The 20623-nt window shown below is 40.5% G+C and overlaps 1 protein-coding gene across 1 annotated transcript; it reads left to right on the top strand.

Moving 5' to 3' along the window:
• Positions 1-913: 913 nt before the first annotated feature.
• On the top strand, positions 914-15551 carry hhipl2 (HHIP-like 2). Its single transcript, XM_058077969.1, has 10 exons — positions 914-1288; positions 3387-4039; positions 6173-6316; positions 6395-6729; positions 6810-6936; positions 10049-10194; positions 10271-10352; positions 10427-10509; positions 14621-14938; positions 15370-15551. The coding sequence occupies exons 1-10, from the start codon at positions 914-916 to the stop codon at positions 15549-15551; spliced, it is 2445 nt and encodes an 814-aa protein (XP_057933952.1).
• Positions 15552-20623: the final 5072 nt, after the last annotated feature.

The raw sequence follows: 20623 nt of genomic DNA, 5'->3' as shown, positions 1-20623 counted from the left end.
ACACGGAGATGGCCGAGGGTGGAATTGAACCCTGGTCTCCTAGCTGTGAGGTCTAACCACTCGACCGCAGTGCCGCCCCGGGTGAATGCAAAGCAAGGCAAAATTATGGACGTTAAAACACACTAACCAGGGCGGATGTTAACCGAGGTAACACTGTATTGCTCTTGTCAATCAACATCGGGTACGGCTGTAGGACCCCCTCCCATCTGAAAACACTCACGGGTGACTTTGTCTTGTTTGTGACATTAAACACGACAACAAAAACAAACATGTCTCAAAATAATGTCGACAATAATACCGTTTATCGGCAATGATTTGTAGACGAATTACCGTGCAGTAACGTGTGTTATTGTGGGCAGGCTTTTACAGTACGCTATTATTCATTTATGGGAGTGGGTCGTAACCACGGAACGCCGTAAGGTCACATGGCCAGCTCAGGTGTTGATGTTGATGACTATGACAACTGTAAGTCATATAACTGCTTTGTTGGATTGATGCTACTAAAAGATGGTAATAATGTTTCTGGGTTGAGTGCCAAATGATGAGTCAGTAAAATCCGTGTCGGAATGAAGAAGAGAGTAAAATGGAATTATGTGGATGAAACACCTGGAAGCCCAAAGGATGCCGAAGGCTCTTTAAACATAAACAGGTCTTAGTGTAGCGTACAAACAGTAGTTGTGGTTGCATATTGATATGATATGTGTGCATGTCCGTGCAACACTGTGCCCTGTTGAGCACGTAGTCAAGTCCCAGCACACCAGGATGGCTGCTATTCCCAAGTCAATTGCGTCTTAATGAGGACTACTTCAAGGAGGAGGGAACTTGTGAGACTAATCAGGGAAGAGGAGGCGGGAGTCTATACGTTAAAGCAAACAGTTCTTTGTTGAGTTCTTTCGAGGGCAGGCGTCAAAACATGCCAGGACTTCAGGGTGCTGCCGGGCTGCGTCGGCGTGGAGCCTGCCGCACGCTTTCACGCCCATCTCCACTTGTGACGGGAAAGAATCAGACCTATCCTAATAAACGCCTTGTCCCGTCCCTCATGTTCACGTTTGTGATGCTGCTCGCCTCCTGGATTGGGCCGGCGCACGGCCACCCTCAGTGCCTGGACTTTGAGCCTCCTTTCCGGCCCCCCTGGCACCTGGAGTTCTGCGGTCAGTACCAGGATTTTGGATGCTGCGACCAGAAGACCGACAACCACATAGCGGAGAGGTACTGGGACATTATTGAGCAGCTGGAAGTGGCGGGGCGTGACCTCTGTGAGGACAGCTTGAAGGAAATCATGTGCCAGGTAAATCAATAGGGCTTTCTTTATGGATACTTTCATGTATAGTTATATGTATATAATGTATATAAAGCCAGATTATTTATGGATGGATGATACTATTTAGAGATGGATGGATGGATGGATGGATAGATGGATAGATGGATAGATAGATGGATGGATGGATGGATAGATGGATAGATAGATGGATAGATAGATAGACGGATGATAGATAGACAGATCGATGGATAGCTAGACGGATGATAGATACACAGATCGATGGGTAGATAGATAGATAGATAGATAGATAGATAGATAGATAGATAGATAGATAGATAGATAGATAGATAGACAGATAGACATATAGACGGATGGACGGATGGATGGATGGATAGATGGATAGATGGATAGATGGATAAATGGATAGATAGATAGATAGATAGATAGATCGATAGATAAATAGGTAGATAGATAGATAGATAGATAGATAGATAGATAGATAGATAGATAGATAGATAGATAGATAGATAGATAGATAGATAGATAGATAGATAGATAGATAGATAGATAGATAGATAGATAGATAGATTGTCATTGCGCAATATCACAGCAGTGAAATTGCCAACGAAATGTCGCCTGGCTCCCGTATAATAATAAATAATAAAAATAAGAATGTGGAGAATAAATAGATGACATCAAATATGAACAACAATGTACAGCATAATCAGTAATTTGTACAAATAATTTAAATAATTTTGCGTAATTATTAATAAAATAATATTAATAAAACAAATTAAAATAATTAAAATATAAATAATAAATAATACAATTAATTGAATAATTACCATAGGTTTAGTTTGTGGTGTCATTCAGAAGCTAGTCTGAGATGAATGTTTCATTACCAAAACAACAATAAAGTTAATCGGAAATAAAGAAATAAAGCAAATACAGTCAAATGCCCCAATGTTCATATGATGTACAAACGTACATTTTGTACACCGCCTGGGTTCTCGTATGATATTGAGCGTCATAAACTAGTCCGTTTTCCTTGAACGGGACCATTCTGCAGAATGGATTGCCCAAACAAAGCACCTGTGTGTTTTTTTTATTAAATAACCCGCCATGGGGGATACGAAGTACAAAGCTGGCATCCCCTCCTCTCCTTCCTCTGAACACCTCGCTGTGTTTGCCAACAAGAGTCTTCAAAAAGGTATTCATTTGTCATATATAAATATTTAGTGCATGTAAATCTATAATTATTTTCTATAAAATATATTATTTGTGAATATTTTTGGGAGTGGTCGAGTGGTTAGCACGCAGACCTCGCAGCTAGGACACCCGAGTTCAATTCCACCCTCGACCATCTCTGTGTGGAGTTTGCATGTTCTCCCCGTGCATGCGTGGGTTTTCTCCGGGTACTCCGGTTTCCTCCCACATTCCAAAAACATGCTAGGTTAATTAGCCATTCCAAATTGTCCATAGGTATGAATGTGAGTGTGAATGGTTGTTTGTCTATATGTGCCCTGTGATTGGCTGGCCACCGGTCCAGGGTGGACCCAGCCTCTCGCCCCAAGACAGCTGGGATAGGCTCCAGCACCCCCGCGACCCTTGTGAGGAAAAGCGGTAGAAAATGAATGAATGAATGAAATATTTAGTGCATGCAAATCTATAATTATTTTCTATAGAATATATTATTTGTTTATAATTTGGGTGCCTGCAATGGATTTGCATTATTTAAATAGCTTCAGGTTTTGTACATTTCGGTTTTAGTTGGATATTTTGGAACAAATAAATAACAAAAACCAAGGTAATGCTGTAGTCTGTTCCAGGGTCAAGCTGCGGCCATCATAAAGTCTTTATTTACAGTACAGGCGATGTTTAAAGTCCTATTATTAGGCGTCACACAAGTGTAAAAAGAAGTGAAGCGGTGCTAATAGTATAAAGGAATATGTTAACTTTGCTCACAAGTGAGGACGTGACTCCATTCTAGGTTACTTCCTGTACGCCGTATATTATTGTGCTCCTGTTGAGGCTTTGACTGTGTGACTTACGATCTAAAAAGGTGTCGGTGCCCAAGAAAGGTTCTCGCCCAAAGTGTTTAACCATCTGACATTGGTCCCATCAGGAGTGCTCTCCATATGCTGCCCACCTGTATGACGCCGAGGACCCCCACACGCCCGTCAGAGAGCTTCCTGGCCTCTGTTTGGACTTCTGCTCAGAGTTCCACAGCAAATGCGGTCATGTGATCAAGTACCTCACGGCGAACCAGCTGCTGCAGGACACCAGCGAGCGGGACGTGTCCACCTTCTGCAGCATGGTGGACCTCTCCGACCAGGACTACTGCTACCCCAACGTGCTGAAGAGCACCGATCTCAACAGCAACCTGGGCCGGGTGGCCGAAGCCCCCGGAGGCTGTCTCCAGCTGTGCCTGACGGAGGTGGCCAACGGCCTGAGGAACCCGGTGCTGATGCTGCACAGCGGCGACGACACGTGGCGCCTGTTCGTTGCTGAGCAAGTGGGTTTTGTTTGGGTGTACCTGCGTGACGGCAGCCGCCTGGAGACCCCCTTCCTGGACATCAGCGGGCAGGTGATGACCACGCCCTGGCCGGGGGACGAGAGGGGCTTCCTGGGCATGGCCTTCCACCCCAGTTACCGTGACAACGGACGCTTCTTCATATACTACTCCATTCAGGTCGACGGTAAGCTGGACAAGGTCCGAGTCAGCGAGATGAGGGTGTCTGGAAGTGACATGAACATGGCCGACCCTTACTCAGAGAGGTACGTTCGCAAAATGGAGGGCACTGCTTCTCTAAAACCAGTCGAGGCGCCGTTTATTTACACTCTGGTGCAGGGGTCTCAAACTCAATTTACTTGGGGGCCACTGGAGCTCGGGTCTGGGCGAGACTGGGCTGCATCAGGTTTTCCCAAAAAAAAAAAAAAAACGCATTTATTAAAAACAGAAAAATGAATAAACTTTGCTTTGGTTTCGATTTTCTACAAGAAAAGCTCTGATAAAACATTCCACTGTTCTCAAATATCTTACTTTTTATTTTTCTACACAAAATAAGATGAAAAATAAACAAACAAATCAACCAGTAATAAATAAATAAATATAATAATAATAACTAGAAAATTCCCGCAGAAATTTTTATGGGCTTGCCACCTGTGCTGTGAACCTCGGGCCCGGTGTCTGCCGTGCCGCGCCGCTGAGCAATGCCATGCGTACATTAGACAAGGAATTGAGCGACAAAGTTGACATGCTGAAATGCCAACATGCTAACAGTTAGCATTGTAGCGGCTAAAAAGAAAGCACAGTCTCAAAAGCGAAAAGTCAGTCCCATAGTGTCCCCACATCATGCCATGTGTGTATTTGCCTTTGAGAGCGGCAAATTAGCCAAAATGCTAACATGCTGAGAGCAAGCTTGGTAGCATCTAGCAAGTAGGTACCATGTCCCAAAATGTCAGGCGGTCCCACAGTGTCCCAACATCATGCCATGTGTGTATTTGGCTTTATAAATGAGTAAATTAGCCACAATGCTAGCATGCTAAGAGTTAGCATGGTAGCATCTAGCAAGAAAGCACCAAGTCCCAAAAGTGTTAAAGCAGTCACACAGTGTCCTCACATCATGACATGTGTGTACTTGCCTTTAAACATGGGTAAATTAGCTTAAATGCTAACACGCTAACAGTCATCCTGCTAGCACCTAGCAAGAGAGCCTCAAGATTAGAAAGTGCCAAGGTTGTCCTATAACATCCCTACATCATGTAATGTGTCTATTTACCTTTAGCTATGACTAAATTAGCTAAAATGGTAACATGCTAACAGTCATCATGCTAGCACCTAGCAAGAGAGTCTCAAGTTTAGAAAGTGCCAAAGTTGTCCTATAACATCCCTACTTCATGCCATGTGTGTATATGCCTTTAGACATGAGTAAATTAGCTTAAATGCTAACATGCTAATGGCTACCATGCTAGCACCTAGCAAGAGGGCCTCAAGTTTAGAAATTGCCAAGGCTGTCCTGTAACCTCCCTGCATCATGCCATTTGTGTATTTGCCTTTAGACATGAGTAAATTAGCATAAATAATAACATGCTATCAATTAGCATGCTAGCACCTAGCAACATAGCATCAAGTCTTGAAAGTTGAGAGCCCTGTAGACATGACAAAACACGACTATAGTCACATTTATACTCTTTTTATTTACAACATATTGCGCCGCAACTGCAGGGTCTTGAGACACATGCTAACTCGCAAACTAGAGAGCTAGCGACCTAAACGGTAGCCTTCAAGTTATTTCCTTTAAACTTAAATAGCCAAAAACTTACCACTTCCACACGGATAGGGAGGATAACTATTAACAGTTATTTAACCTTTAACATGAACATGAATCAAACGTAATAATTTTTTCTGGGTACATGATACCATACAGCATCCATATCAAACTTGCGCGGGCCGCCCTAACATTAAACTACTTTCATATCAAGGCGGGGGCCTCAAACTAGTGTCCTGCGGGCCACATTTGGCCCGCGGGCCGCGTGTTTGAGACCACTGCTCTGGTGTGTTGCCAGAAGAAGGAGAGCATGATGTCCAAAAATTACATTTTGTCAAATGCCGAGGCGTGACGACACAGAAGGGGCCAAGTTAAACCAGGAACCCCAACGCCAATCCAGGACTTAAACCGGGGGTCGGCAACCTTTACTATCGAAAGAGCCATTCTGGCCCATCTTTGATGCATTCGTGATTAGCACGCCTAGTCGCCGATTATAAACAAACATTTTGCCTCCCAAATTGGACGCTGTTGTGACGCACGCGGCTCCGGAGCTGCAGGTTACCTACCCCCGACCCGGAGTGTACCGGATGTGCAAACAACACAAAACAACGTACGAATGTAACAAATCAAATGATGGCAGTGTCGTTTTAGAGATCGAGGAACCGGCCGCCAACCACAACGGAGGCCAGCTGCTCTTCGGTCCTGATGGTTATTTGTACATCTTCACCGGAGACGGCGGAAAAGCAGGCGACCCATTCGGGAAGTACGGAAACGCGCAAAACCGGTAAGCCCCCACCGCCGCCAAGATGCCGTGACATCCGGAAGTTTGTATTCCAAGCTTCTTTTGTCCCTCTTGACACAGAAGTGCCCTGTTGGGGAAAGTTCTCCGCATCGACGTGGAAGGGAATGACGCCGGAAACCGGAAGCAGTACAGGATTCCCAAAGATAATCCCTTTGTTGGCGATCAGGACGCTAGACCCGAGGTGTATGCTTACGGGGTCAGGAACACGTGGAGGTGCTCAGTGGATCGTGGGGACCCCGTGAGCCGTTATGGCCGTGGGCGAATATTCTGTGGCGACGTGGGCCAGAACCGCTACGAGGAGATTGACATCATCGTGAAAGGCGGGAATTACGGATGGCGAGCGAAGGAAGGCTTTGAGTGTTACGACATGAAACTGTGCCACGACTCGTCCTTGAGTGAGTCGCGTTTCTTCTGCGTCCGTGCACCAGCTGTCCTTCCCTTCACATTCTGTCAACTTGTCTCTGTCCAACGCCAGATGACATCCCGCCCATACACGCGTACAGCCACCATGTCGGCAAGTCTGTGACGGGCGGATTCGTCTACAGGGGCTGTGAATCACCCAATCTCAACGGCTTGTACATTTTTGGAGACTTCATGAGCGGGTAAGTCCAAGCCGACTCCATCCATCTGTGCTTTACAGATACCTACAGTGGTATCTCGCTTTGTGTTATTGATTCCTTCCAAAATGCTCCACAAAAACCAAAATGTATGAAAACCGACAGGGCTCTACATTAAAAACAAAATGACTTGCCCATGGGGAATCCTTAAGGTGAGAACTACTTGCCCCAACTTGCCCCATGTAAAATGAAAAGACTGCCATAATGATATCATCTCATTTTTGTGGCATCACATGAGAATCTCAAATAAAGATGAAATGATTATCATTAGGTCGAGTGGTTAGCGCGCAGATCTCACAGCTAGTAGACCAGGGTTCAATTCCACCCTCTCACCCATCTCTGTGTGGAGTTTGCATGTTCTCCCCGTGCATGCGTGAGTTTTCTCCGGGTACTCCGGTTTCCTCCCACATTCCAAAAAAAAAAAAACATGCTAGGTTAATTAGCCACTCCAAATTGTCCATAGGTAGGAATGTGAGTGTGAATGGTTGTTTGTCTATATGTGCCCTGTGATTGGCTGGCCACCAGTCCAGGGTGTACCCTGCCTCTCGCCAAAAGACAGCTGGGATAGGCTCCAGCACCCCCTGCAACCCTCGTGAGAATAAGCGGTATAGAAAATAGATGGATGGATCTTTGTTTTCATGACTGGTCTATATTATCAGTCCAAAACTATCGTAAGACAAGTCATATGGCATAAGTAATGTTACATTGATGAGACATTAGCTTACATGACATTACCTTATCTTGCAGCCATGGATGCAGAGTCCAACATGACATAGTGAAAAAAGGTTGTCATTTCATTCAGTGTGGAAGTGGTAAATTGTCTGCTTCTTACTATGTCCTTCTTCCCAATTTAGTTTCAAACCCTTTCTTAAGGTGAGACTAAGTTAAGGCGGACTAGTTAGCTCAGTAGCTTGCTCGTGCTTAAAGTGGTGGCATTCCCTGTAGAGATCCCGTAGCCTGTGTATTAGAGTGTAAACAAAGATAGTCACAAAACAAAACAAAAGCGATAGAAAATGAATGAATGAATGAATGAATCAACAATGGTTGTTTTCCTACATAGATCATGACATGGAAATCTGGATTGTCAAGAGACTTCTAGGCACTTTGCCTTGATAAATAAGAGTATTTAGTAAGCAGTGATATTTATAAGTTGTGCACCACAATGAAACATTATTGAATAGACACATTTGTGTACTAGTAAAGTGAATCCAGAAAAAAACGCTCAATGGTCAAACAATAATTTGTGAAGCAAAGGTGATAAAAATCCACCGAGAAATGGAAGCGCTAGATTTTGTAGCTTGTGCAAAATCAGCACTTGGTATTGGATCTAATGGGTGGTGTTTCATTGTGACCACTTCAAATTGTCACAGCAATGTGATTCACTCACCTGTGCCATCATTTGATTTGCTGCCGCTAATAAAATACTTGTTTAGGAGGCACTGGTTCATCACTTTTTGCTCTTTTCCTTCACAAGTTGTTGAAGAATTAGACCATGTTGGCAGGGGCGCCATGATAGATGTTTTCCTAGTCAAACCATCGCTGATTGGTTGATCGCCAACAAGAACGGGTGTGGGTAAAACGCGGACTGTGGACTGCCATTTTTTAATGCCCATCTGTTGTACACACCAAAAATATGAATTTGAAATGGTGACTGGATGGAAGTTCTTGTACAAACACATGTTCTTACCCTTTGTCCGTATATGAAGTACATGCAGCCTTTCTTTCTCCGGGAAAAGCTCTGATGCTTTGTTGTAAAAGTCTGACCACCTCCTGGTGAGCATGGCTACGTAATCCTCCATCTTGACAGAGAAATGCAGTGCATTAAAAATATCTTGCGTGCATTTGACTTTCTGCAAGGTAGTGCTGCTGGTGTCCAAAAAAGCAAAACAAACAAAAATTGTTGGCTTTTCCTCTATGGAAGAATGGCAGTGACAAGCACCTTACAGCTCACGCATTATTATTATTATTATTATTATTATTATTATTATTATTATTATTATTATTATTATTATTATTATTATTATTATTATTATTATTATTATATAATTGTTTTCGTCCACCATTATGTCAATAATTATTATAATGATTACATTATAATATAATAATAATAATAATTTGTTATTATTATATCATTATAATTATTATTAATTATTTATTAATAATAATAATAATTATTATCATTAATTATTATTAAGTATGAATCAATTAATAATAATAATACAAATAATACTACTAATAATTATTATTATAAAAATAATTTATTCTATAGTAATAATAATAATAATTTAGTTATTAAGTTTAGTTATTAGTTATTAAGCTATTATTATATTGTTATTATTATTATTATATAACAATGATTTATTCTATAGTAATAATAATTTGTTATTATTATTATTATTATTATTATTATTATTATTATTATTATTATTATTATTATTATTATTATTATTATTATTATTATTATTCAGGATTGAAATGAAAGCAGGGGGATAGAGGAAGCCCAAACCTTTCATCTTTGGTGTACACAAAAGACACAATTAATTCTCATATTTTTCATAACTGCATTCAAGACTGGCATGATGACCATGATGAGAGCTACGTTCCAATCATAAACAGCATAAGGTTCCTAAAATATTGTGACAGGTCAACAACACGCAATACATTATTAGTTAGGCCTACAAATCTATTTTTTTAATCGTGCAAAACATATTTTACAATAAAAATGATTTAAAAAATTAATATTTGCAAAAATTAATCAAATTTTTAATGACCTCTCATGGCCCACCTGCAGTACCACCACGGCCCACTAGGGGACCGCGGGCCACACTTTGGGAATAACTGGTCTAGAATAACTGTTTCTGCAACATTGTATTATTGCTGACAAGCTAAGATTTTTCTTCAAAAGTATGCCCATAACATAAGTATGCCCATAACATCGATGCAGGAATGGCCGTGCTACCTACCACGCCTGGTAGATGATAACATGATGCAATATACGGTACTCGGAGTAGTGATTTGGAGTAGTCACGTTGAATTGAATCCTGCTGGAATTGTAAGAATATTGAAATACGTTTTCTTGTTTTTGCTGATGCTGCAGGCGTATCATGGCCTTGGAGGAAGACGGGGAGACAGGAAGCTGGAAGGAGAGGAGCATCTGCATGGGGGACACCAAGACGTGTTCCTTTCCTGGTCTCATTAATCATCACCACAAGTTCATCATCTCCTTTGCTGAGGACGAAGCAGGTGGAAGTCCTTTTGCTATCGGTGTCTTTGTGGGCCGTCGCTAGGACTGATCTAAAACCCGCTTCTGTTTTTTTAGGGGAAATGTATTTCCTGGCCACTTCCTACCCAAGCGCCATGTCGCCGACCGGGACGGTCTTCAAATTCATGGACCCATCCAGGTAGCGGGGTTGCTGCTTCTAGCCTGTATTACTTCCTGTCTTAACAATGCTATCTTTTTGTTTTATTTACGCAGACGAGCTCCTCCCGGAAAATGTAAACAGAAATCTCAGCCGGTCAAAGTTCGGGGCAAAAAGATCCCGTTTGTCCCCCAGGAACGTAAGTCACCTCAAGTCACTGTCGTCATGTCTGATCACGTGTTATTGGATGTCCGTAGCGTGCATGCTAAAGCTAAAACGCCTGCATTCGTCTCACAGCCGCTTGTGTGTTTGTTGTACAACAGCTAGTTTGTGTCTTTCAGACCTCCCTGCCTTCCTAAGATATTGTTCCGTGCTAGTCTGGAAGTATACAGTGGTATGAAAAAGTACATTGCATCCGGAAAGTATTCACAGCGCTTCACTTTTTCTACATTTTGTCATGTTACAGCCTCATTTCAAACTGTATTAAATTAATCTCATACCTCAAAATTCTACACAAAATACTCCATTATGACAATGTGAAAAAAAAATTTTTTGACATGTTTTGAATTTATTAAAAAATAGAAAACAAAAAAATCACATTTCCATAAGTATTCACAGCCTTTGCTTAATACTTTGTTGATCCACCTTTGGCAGCAATTACAGCCTCAAGTCTTTTTGAATATGATCCCACAAGTTTAGCACACCTATCTTTAGGCAGTTTTGCCCGTTCTTCTTTGCAATAAGTCTCAAGCTCCATCGGGTTGAATGGGAGACGTCTGTGCACAGCCATTTTCAGATCTCTCCAGAGATGTTCCATCGGATTCAAGTCTGGACTCTGGCTGGGCCACTCCAGGACTTTCACGGAGTGGTTCTGAAGCCAATCTTTTGAGATCTTGGCTGTGTGCTTCGGGTCGTTGTCCTGCTGAAAAATGAACCTTCGCCCCAGCCTGAGGTGAAGAGCGCTCTGGAGCAGGTTTTCATCCAGGATATCTCTATATATTGCTGCATTCATTTTTCCTTCTATCCTGACTAGTCTGCCCGTTCCTGCTGCTGAAAAACATCCCCACAGCATGATGCTGCCACCACCATGCTCCACTGTAGGGATGGTATTGGCCTGGTGATGAGCAGTGCCTGGTTTCCTCCAAACATGGCGCCTGGCATTCACACCAAAGAGTTCAATCTTTGTCTCATCAGACCAGAGAATTTTGTTTCTCATGGTCTGAGAGTCATTCAGGTGCTTTTTGGCAAATTCCAGACGGGCTGCCATGTTCCTTTTACTAAGGAGTGGCTTTCGTCTGGCCACTCTACCATACAGGCCTGATTGGTGGATTGCTGCAGAGATGGTTGTCCTTCTGGAAGGCTCTCCTCTCTCCACAGAGGAACGCTGGAGCTCTGACAGAGTGACCATCTGGGCCTTGGTCACCTCCCTGATTAAGGCCCTTCTTCCCCGATCGCTCAGTTTAGAAGGCCGGCCTAGGAAGAGTCTAGGAAGAGTCCTGGTGGTTCCAAACCTCTTCCATTTACGAATAATGGAGGCCAGTGTGCTCATTGGGACCTTCAAAACAGCAGAAATTTTTCTGTATCCTTCCCCAGATGTGTGCCTCAAGACAATCCTGTCTCGCAGGTCTACAGACAGTTCTTTTGACTTCATGCTTGGTGTTTGTGCTCTGACATGCACAGTCAACTGTGGGACCTTATATAGACAGGTGTGTGCCTTTCCAAATCATGTCCAATCAACTGAATTTACTGTAGGTGGACTCCAATTAAGCTGTAGAAAGATCTCAAGGAGGATCAGTGGAAAAAAGATGCACCTGAGCTCAATTTTGAGCTTCATGGCAAAGGCTGTGAATACTTATGTAAATGTGATTTCTTAGTTTTCTATTTGTAATAAATTCAAAAAAAGTCACAAAAAAACTTTTTAAACTTTTTCACATTGTCATAATGGAGTATTTTGTGTATAATTTTGAGGTAAGAGATTAATTTAATACAGTTTGAAATGAGGCTGTAACATGACAAAATGTGGAAAAAGTGAAGCGCTGTGAATACTTTCCGGATGCACTGTATCTGAACCTTTTGGAATTTCTCACATTTCTGCATAAAATCACCATCAAATGTGATCTGATCTTTGTCAAAATCACACAAATGAAAAAAAACAGTGTCTGCTTTAACTGAAACCACCCAAACATTTATAGGTTTTCATATTTGAATGAGGATAGCACACAAAACAATGACAGAAGGGGGAGGAAATGTGAGAAATTCCAAAAGGTTCAGATACTTTTTCATACCACTGTACCTCCGTCAGCTCCTCCTTTCTCTTCTTTGTAACAGCGCACAGAATCCATGACCCCTCGAGTATACATTAGCAGTGGATATTGGAGACCAGACCAAAAATGCAGCTAGCGTGTCTCCTCTCTCCAAACTTTTTATGATGTTCATCTTCGCTTCCCTGATGTTGGCTCTCCTTTCTTTGGCACACTGACCACTTAGTAATGGTAATGGTTTGATTTCATTTGAACATGCATCAGATTACAATTGAGTGCATCCCATAATAAGTTCACAGTTCCACATATCCAAAAGGAGAAGGAAGAAGCAAAGCTTATTAAATCCTACCCCTCCATCTGGTACTTTTACAATCACTAACTGTTACATTTGTTCACTTCATGCTTTCATAATATAGTTTAAGTTTTTTTTTATTATTTTTTTGATTTTTTTTTTTAATGTTTTGAATTTTTTTTTAAATGTTTTGAAATTTTTTTGAAATGTTTTGAATATTTTTGTATTTTTTATTTTTTTTGTCAAGAACCGAAGTACTCGGTGATATGAGCATCCAATGCCATAATGTGTACCATAGTAAGTGTCAATATAGTGATATATATAGCACATCATGACTGGTTCAAGACTCTTCATCCTTGTATTTAGCAAACATCAACTGCTTGTATTGTTTCTTGAATTGGCTCATCGTTGTGCATTGTTTGATTTCCTTACTCAATCCATTCCATAGTTTGATTCCACATACTGAAATGCTATGGCTAGCATAACGTAGTCGTAGTATAGAAGTGTTTCAAATGTACTTCTTCCCTGAGATCATATTTCTCCACATTTGTTCACTTCCTGCTTTCCTAATATGATTTAAGTTATTTTATTTGTTTATTTTATTAATTTGTATTTATTTATTTATTTATGTTATAATTTTTAAAATGTTTAGTTTTTTTTTTACTGAAATGCTATGGCTTTTTACCGTTGTCCTAGCATAGAAGTGTTTCAAATGTACTTCTTCCCTGAGATCATATTTCTCCACATTTGTTCACTTCCTGCTTTCCTAATATGATTTAAGTTATTTTTTTACTTTATTTTATTAATTTGTATTTATTTATATTATAATTTTTTAATTTTTATTTTTTTTTACTGAAATGCTATGGCTAGCATAACGTAGTCCTAGCATAGAAGTGTTTCAAATGTACTTCTTCCCTGAGATCATATTTCTCCACATTTGTTCACTTCCTGCTTTCCTAATATGATTTAAGTTATTTTTTTGTTTTTTTTAAACTTTATTTTATTAATTTTTATTTATTTATTTATATTATAATTTTTTTTACTTTTTTGTTTTTTTTTTTACTGAAATGCTATGGCTTTTTTTAACGTAGTCCTAGCATATACGTGTTTCAAATGTACTTCTTCCCTGAGATCATATTTCTCCTCTCTTGTAGCGAAGTATTGGATGACATTTTTAGCTAATTGCTTATTTTTAGCCTTATGCATTATTTTAGCTGTTTGAAGATGAACTATATCAGCAAGTTGAAGTATTTGTGATTTTAGAAATAAGGAGTTAGTATGTTCTCTGTAGGCGGCATTATGAATTATCCTTACTGACCTTTTTTGCAGTGAAGATTTAGCGAGTGAAGATTGCTTTTATCGTTATTAGCCCATATTTCCACACAATAAGTAAGATATGGTAGAACCAGAGAGCAATAAAGAGTGTGGAGTGATTTCTGATTGAGAACAAATTTAGCTTTGTTCAATACTGAAATATTTCTGGCCACCTTATGTTGTATATTTGTCATATGAGGTTTCCAGCTCATATTTTCATTGGTTAGTTAAGAAGGTTGGGACACCCCCATTCTAGTCTTAATAGTGCCAGAACATTTGAACACGTCAACCATGTTCCTATGAGCCATGAGGCTTTCCTTCGACGACACGATGAAAACAAAGGATTGGTCTGTATTTAAATGCCATCTGCGTGTTATTTCTGCGCTTTTAAAAAAGCATCCGCACAACAAGCGTGTGTTTAACCGCACGTGTTCCCATTTCAGTGACCTTGATGGACGCCAATGAAAAACCGACCAGGCCGCCGCAAAGAACGTTCAAAGTCGCCACTAAAGCATCCGGTGGCCCCGTCAGACCGACCATCGCCGAGACGACCACAGAGAAGCGAGCCAGCGTGGAGAGGAGCAAAGCCAAGTGGAAGTCACCTGTCCAGAATCAATTAAAGGCAGTGAAGAAAAGCAAAATGTTAAAGAAGCCTAAGAAGAAGGCACCTCTGAGGAACGATGCAAAGAAGAGATCGAAATTCACGACCGGTAAAGAACTTCCACCAAAGAACGCTCACAAAAACACAACCTTGTCAAAAGGTAAGATGCCATCCAGGAAAAACGCAAAGAAGGCACAAAAGCAAGTCACAAAGAATAAACCCAAAGCATCAGCGAAAGAGAAAAATCAGGATATTATCAATAAAAACAAGAAAAACAAAACAAAAAAGCAATTCAAAGGCCAGAAAGTTAAGCAATGACTGAAACCTTTCTGTGTATTTATTCATATGTTTTGATATGTTGTTGTACTCTGTACGTAACTTTGTACTCTTCTTTGATGTGGCCACTCCTAACCCTCATCAGTACCAGAACTTCACCAGATTCCCACCACATCTTTTCAATTTCTCATCACAACTTTAAAAAATTGGTTGCTTCTTATTGAAAATGGCAGCCAGAAAGCCTTTTTGGGTGTGATATGTGTATACCTAAACCGCAATACGGCAACAATGGCAATTTTGTTGTTTTCCATGGAGCTAAAGACCTACCCCACGGTCACGGCTGCTTTGACAATAAAGCACAGCTCCATGCCGGATTCGACCACAGTCATGCGATTCTTCTTTACTGTTTGCTGATAGCTATTAGCATGTCAACGTTTGGGGGAGACGAGGCGGGGGGGGCATGGAGCCGATCCGCCACCCCTGACCAGTTGCAATAGAGTAGGCGTGGTCAGGGGAGGCTTTGCTCCTTAGAAGTCTTTTTAATAAATTCTATTCCAAATTTATGTTAATACAAAGAGAGAGAATAAATGACTTTTGTTTAAAATTGAGTTTTCTAATACTTCTTAGTCCAGTTTATATATATATTTAAATGACGTCAGGGCTCGACAATAACGATGTACCGATGGCCAGGGGCAAGTTAAAACAAAATTGGGGCAAGTAAATCCAATGAGTGATATTCCCGTCGGGAATGCACTTTGGCATGCCATACTGCCAAGAGTTTTTTTTAAAAGCAGTTCTTGTTGGGTGTTGGTAAAACACGGACTGTGTAATTCCGGTGGTAATTTGCAAACCGATCCTTGCAAATCTTGAAACGGACCAATCAGAATCATTTATTTAGACCGCGGTCCGCGTTTTACCCACACCCGTTCTTGTTGGCGATCACCCAATCAGCGATGGTTTGACTAGGAAAACATCTATCATGGCGTCCCTGCCAACATGGTCTAATTCTTCGACAACTTGTGAAGGAAAAGAGCAAAAAGTGATGAACCAGTGCCTCCTAAACAAGTATTTTATTAGCGGCAGCAAATCAAATGATGGCACAGGTGAGTGAATCACATTGCTGTGACAATTTGAAGTGGTCACAATGAAACACCACCCATTAGATCCAATACCAAGTGCTGATTTTGCACAAGCTACAAAATCTAGCGCTTCCATTTCTCTGTGGATTTTTATCACCTTTGCTTCACAAATTATTGTTTGACCATTGAGCATTTTTTTCTGGATTCAAAACACTTTACTAGTACACAAATGTGTCTATTCAATAATGTTTCATTGTGGTGCACAACTTATAAATATCACTGCTTACTACGACTACCATGTGTAAGGTAGTATGGCATGCCATGTTAACATACATCTACACTATTTTTCAGACATTCCTCCAAATACAATGCGTCAGTACTATTATCTGATGAATTATCAGCATAGTATATTGCTGTTAGTTTGATCTGACTCAGGTTGCAATAGTAAAGAATGTTTACCCAATAACTTGTCATTCATTCATTCATTTTCTACCGCTTTTCCTCACAAGGGTCGCTGGGGGTGCCGGAGCCTATCCCAGCTGTCTTGGGGCGTGAGGCGGGGTCCACCCTGGACTGGTGGCCAGCCAATCACAGGGCACATATAGACAAACAACCATTCACACTCACATTCATACCTATGGACAATTTGGAGTGGCTAATTAACCTAGCATGTTTTTGGAATGTGGGAGGAAACCGGAGTACCCGGAGAAAACCCACGCATGCACGGGGAGAACATGCAAACTCCACACAGAGATGGCCGAGGGTGGAATTGAACCCTGGTCTCCTAGCTGTGAGGTCACTAGAACGCCGTGCCGCCCCCCTATAACTTGTGTTGTCATTTATTATTTAATAAGCACAATGTTTATTCAATCATGAATGTACTTTTATTTATCAAGGCAAAGTGTCTAGAAGTCTCTTGCCAATCCATATTTCCATGCAACGTCATGATCTATGTAGGAAAACAACCACAAGAAATGATAATCATTTCAACTTTATTTGAGCTTCTCATGTGATGCCACAAAAATGAGATGATATCATTATGGCAGTCTTTTCATTTTACATGGGGCAAGTTGGGGCAAGTAGTTCTCACCTTAAGGATTCCCCATGGGCAAGTCATTTTTGTTTTTAATGTAGAGCCCTGGACGTACTGTACATGCACCCAATGCACCCAACTGGACAGTACCGATGTTTCATGTTTCTGAGTGAAGCAGGTTAGCTTAGTTTTGCCGAGATGGCGGCGACAAACACCACAGTGGCATTTTTGTCCGATTGAACATCCCAAAACGTCAAAGTGCTCTTTCCATTCCTGCAAAATAAGCACTTATGTTCATTTACTGCTGCGATGGCTCTTTTTGTCGAATGATATTTTTAACGGTCATAAAGTCATTGGTCTAAGTAAGATGGTCTCGTTTGGTTATTTTCTATCAAACGGAAGCCAGCAAACCTCGTAACACGAGCCGGTCTAGTTAAAGCGTCCTAAACAGCGTTAAGGGAAGCCTTTGTCTGTAATTTCAGAGCGAGCGTCACTTGATCGGCACTTTAAACACAAAAGCACAAAGGGGATTGGTGGTGGAGCTCATTTGTGCTGAGCCGTCACGTGACGCCACTCAGGCCAGGATGAAATAAATGGGCCCCCATTCCAAGCCAAAAGGCTGTAATAGTCATGCCAGGCCAGTAGTTGGCGACGTCATTACACGTCAGTACATTTTCTGTGCACCATAAACGCTCCGATCAATGCTGAGGTCGCGGGTATGCTGGAGACTATCCCAGCTGACTTTGGGAAAGAGGCGGGGTACACCCTGGACTGCCGGTTACAGCCAATGGCAGGGCACAAATAACAAATAAAATATAAATGTAAAAAAATAAAAATAAAAATAAAAATAAAAATAAAAATAAAAATAAAAATAAAAATAAAAATAAAAATAAAAATAAAAATAAAAATAAAAATAAAAATAAAAATAAAAATAAAAATAAAAATAAAAATAAAAATAAAAATAAAAATAAAAATAAAATAGGCCTAATGACGCCACTAATAATAATTCCTCAAGAGGATTTTCAGGACTTTTTTTCATGATGAAAAAAATTTCAAATGGTTTTGTGGAGGAGGTGTACAGCATAGTAAACTGACAGATAACTGTGACAGATATCAAAAGGAGGAACAATGTGGCCTAAATGACTCACCTTTTGTACAAAAAATAATAAAGGAAGTGGAGGGGGGCAAATGATGAGCCCCCAAATGACTAAATACTCCCTTGGTTCTCCCAATATTGGTTCTATTACTGCTACAGTATGTTGTGCATTACAGTTCGTCCTTGCACATTCATAATTCAGTGGTCATGTCGACCACAGGGCCCCCCGGGGGGATGATAATGGGGTGTGGGGGGGTGGGCTCCAATTCCAACTGTTCCTGGATCATCTTACAGTTGGAGCGCCTAAACATTAGAGCAGTGATTTTCAACCAGTGTGCCGTGAGGAATTATCCAATATCACTTTTTAAAAAACACATTTATTTATCATTTTGTGCAATGATGTCATTGTGGGGGGTCCGTGGTGTAAAGACGGGCAGAGCAATGTAATATTGGTAGCTGATGGCCTCGTTCCTCCAATAGATGTAGTGATGCACGTGAGAGGTCGTGGTGACATTTTGGAACATTGTTGGTTAGTGGTGTGCCACAAGAAGTAAAAAACGGTGGCTAAAAAAGGTTGAAAAACACTGCGTTCGAGTCTTGTGTCATTTGACTGTTTTATATCTGTTTCCCATTCCATTTTCTCATGCAATCCCAATCATGATAAAGTAAAAAAAACAAACACTTCTATATAAAGACTTTTCACATTTAGCAAATAACAGCATCTCTCCATGTACGGCCTGTTTTAATTAACGCCCCGTCCTGGACTTGGCTAGAATTAGAGCATTTACGGTATGCATAAAAATACTGTGCAGTGTAGTAAATAGCTTTGGTCATATTAATGTACGGGTGATATTTGGGGGGGTGCTTTGCTATGGAACAAACCCTTGTTATTACAGGAAACCTTGAAAGTACCAAAAGTACCAATCATCCTGCAATCCTAAGCACCTAAAGGGAATATAATAAAAAACATCTATATGTGCTATGTACAGTATGTCAAATTATAGCCTGACACAACTCGGTATTAGTAGCCTTCAACCGCATCACATGACACAGGAGAGAAGGGTGGACCTCTTTGTGCTTGTTTAGTCTTCATCTCGGTTCAAGCTGTATATACAGTAGGGTGCATCAAATTTGAATGGGAACTTTTAATTTCATAATATCAATTTGGCTGGCATTCCATTTTTTTTTCGAATGAACATAAAAATGTCTTTTGCAAAGTTTTGAGGAAATCCATTGAGATTTAGGGGTGCCACCTCACACATAAACTTGTGTAAAATTTCGGAAAATGTGCAATTTCTAGTCTAATTGCCAAAAAGTTGACCTGGAAATGTTGAGTACAATGAACTTCTATACAGCATCATTTTCTATAGCAGGGGTCTCAAACACGCGGCCCGCGGGCCAAATGTAGCCCGCAGGACACTAGTTTGAGGCCCCCGCCTCGATATGAAAGTTTAATGTTAGTGCGGCCCGCGCAAGTTTGATATGGATGCTGTATGGTATCATGTACCCAGAAAAAATTATTACGTTTGATTAATGTTCATGTTAAAGGTTAAATAACTGTTAATAGTTATCCTCCCTATCCGTGTGGAAGTGGTAAGTTTTGGCTATTTAAGTTTAAAGGAAATAACTTGAAGGCTACCGTTTAGGTCGCTAGCTCTCTAGTTTGCGAGTTAGCATGTGTCTCAAGACCCTGCAGTTGCGCAATATGTTGTAAATAAAAAGAGTATAAATGTGACTATAGTCGTGTTTTGTCATGTCTACAGGGCTCTAATAATGCTTTGTTCATTTTAATCTGAAAAAAAATCATTTGTCTACCCACCAACTATATGTGCTTTCTTAAGTTTTTATTATTTGCCCTTTTATTATTATTATTATTATATTTATTTATTTATTACTGATTGATTGATTTTCTTTCTTCTTGATTTGTTTATTTTTCATCTTATTTTGTGTAGAAAAATAAAAATTAAGATATTTGAGAACAGTGGAATGTTTTATCAGAGCTTTTCTTGTAGAAAATTTGAACCAAAGTTTTTTAAAGTTTTTTGTTTTTAATAAATGCGTTTTTTTTTGGTTTTTTTTTGGGAAAACCTGATGCGGCCCAGTCTCACCCAGACCCGAGCTCCAGTGGCCCCCAAGTAAATTGAGTTTGAGACCCCTGTTCTATAGGGTTATCAAAGTAAATATATTTGTTTTCTCTTTCGATTGGGTATTCCTAAGAATTCAACTTTCAAGAGTCTCCATTCAATTTGTCCTATTGACAAAATGAATGTCGGTAAATGGGACATGTTCACATGGCCTTACCCTGAATTTTATGTAGCAGTGATGGATATTTGACATACATATAAAGTTTAATAATAATAA

The sequence above is a fragment of the Doryrhamphus excisus genome, chromosome 7 (assembly GCF_030265055.1).
Source record: "Doryrhamphus excisus isolate RoL2022-K1 chromosome 7, RoL_Dexc_1.0, whole genome shotgun sequence".
Classification (NCBI taxonomy): Eukaryota; Metazoa; Chordata; class Actinopteri; order Syngnathiformes; family Syngnathidae; genus Doryrhamphus; species Doryrhamphus excisus.
Note: the sequence above shows the minus strand (reverse complement) of the source record. Positions and strands in the feature narration are given on the sequence as shown.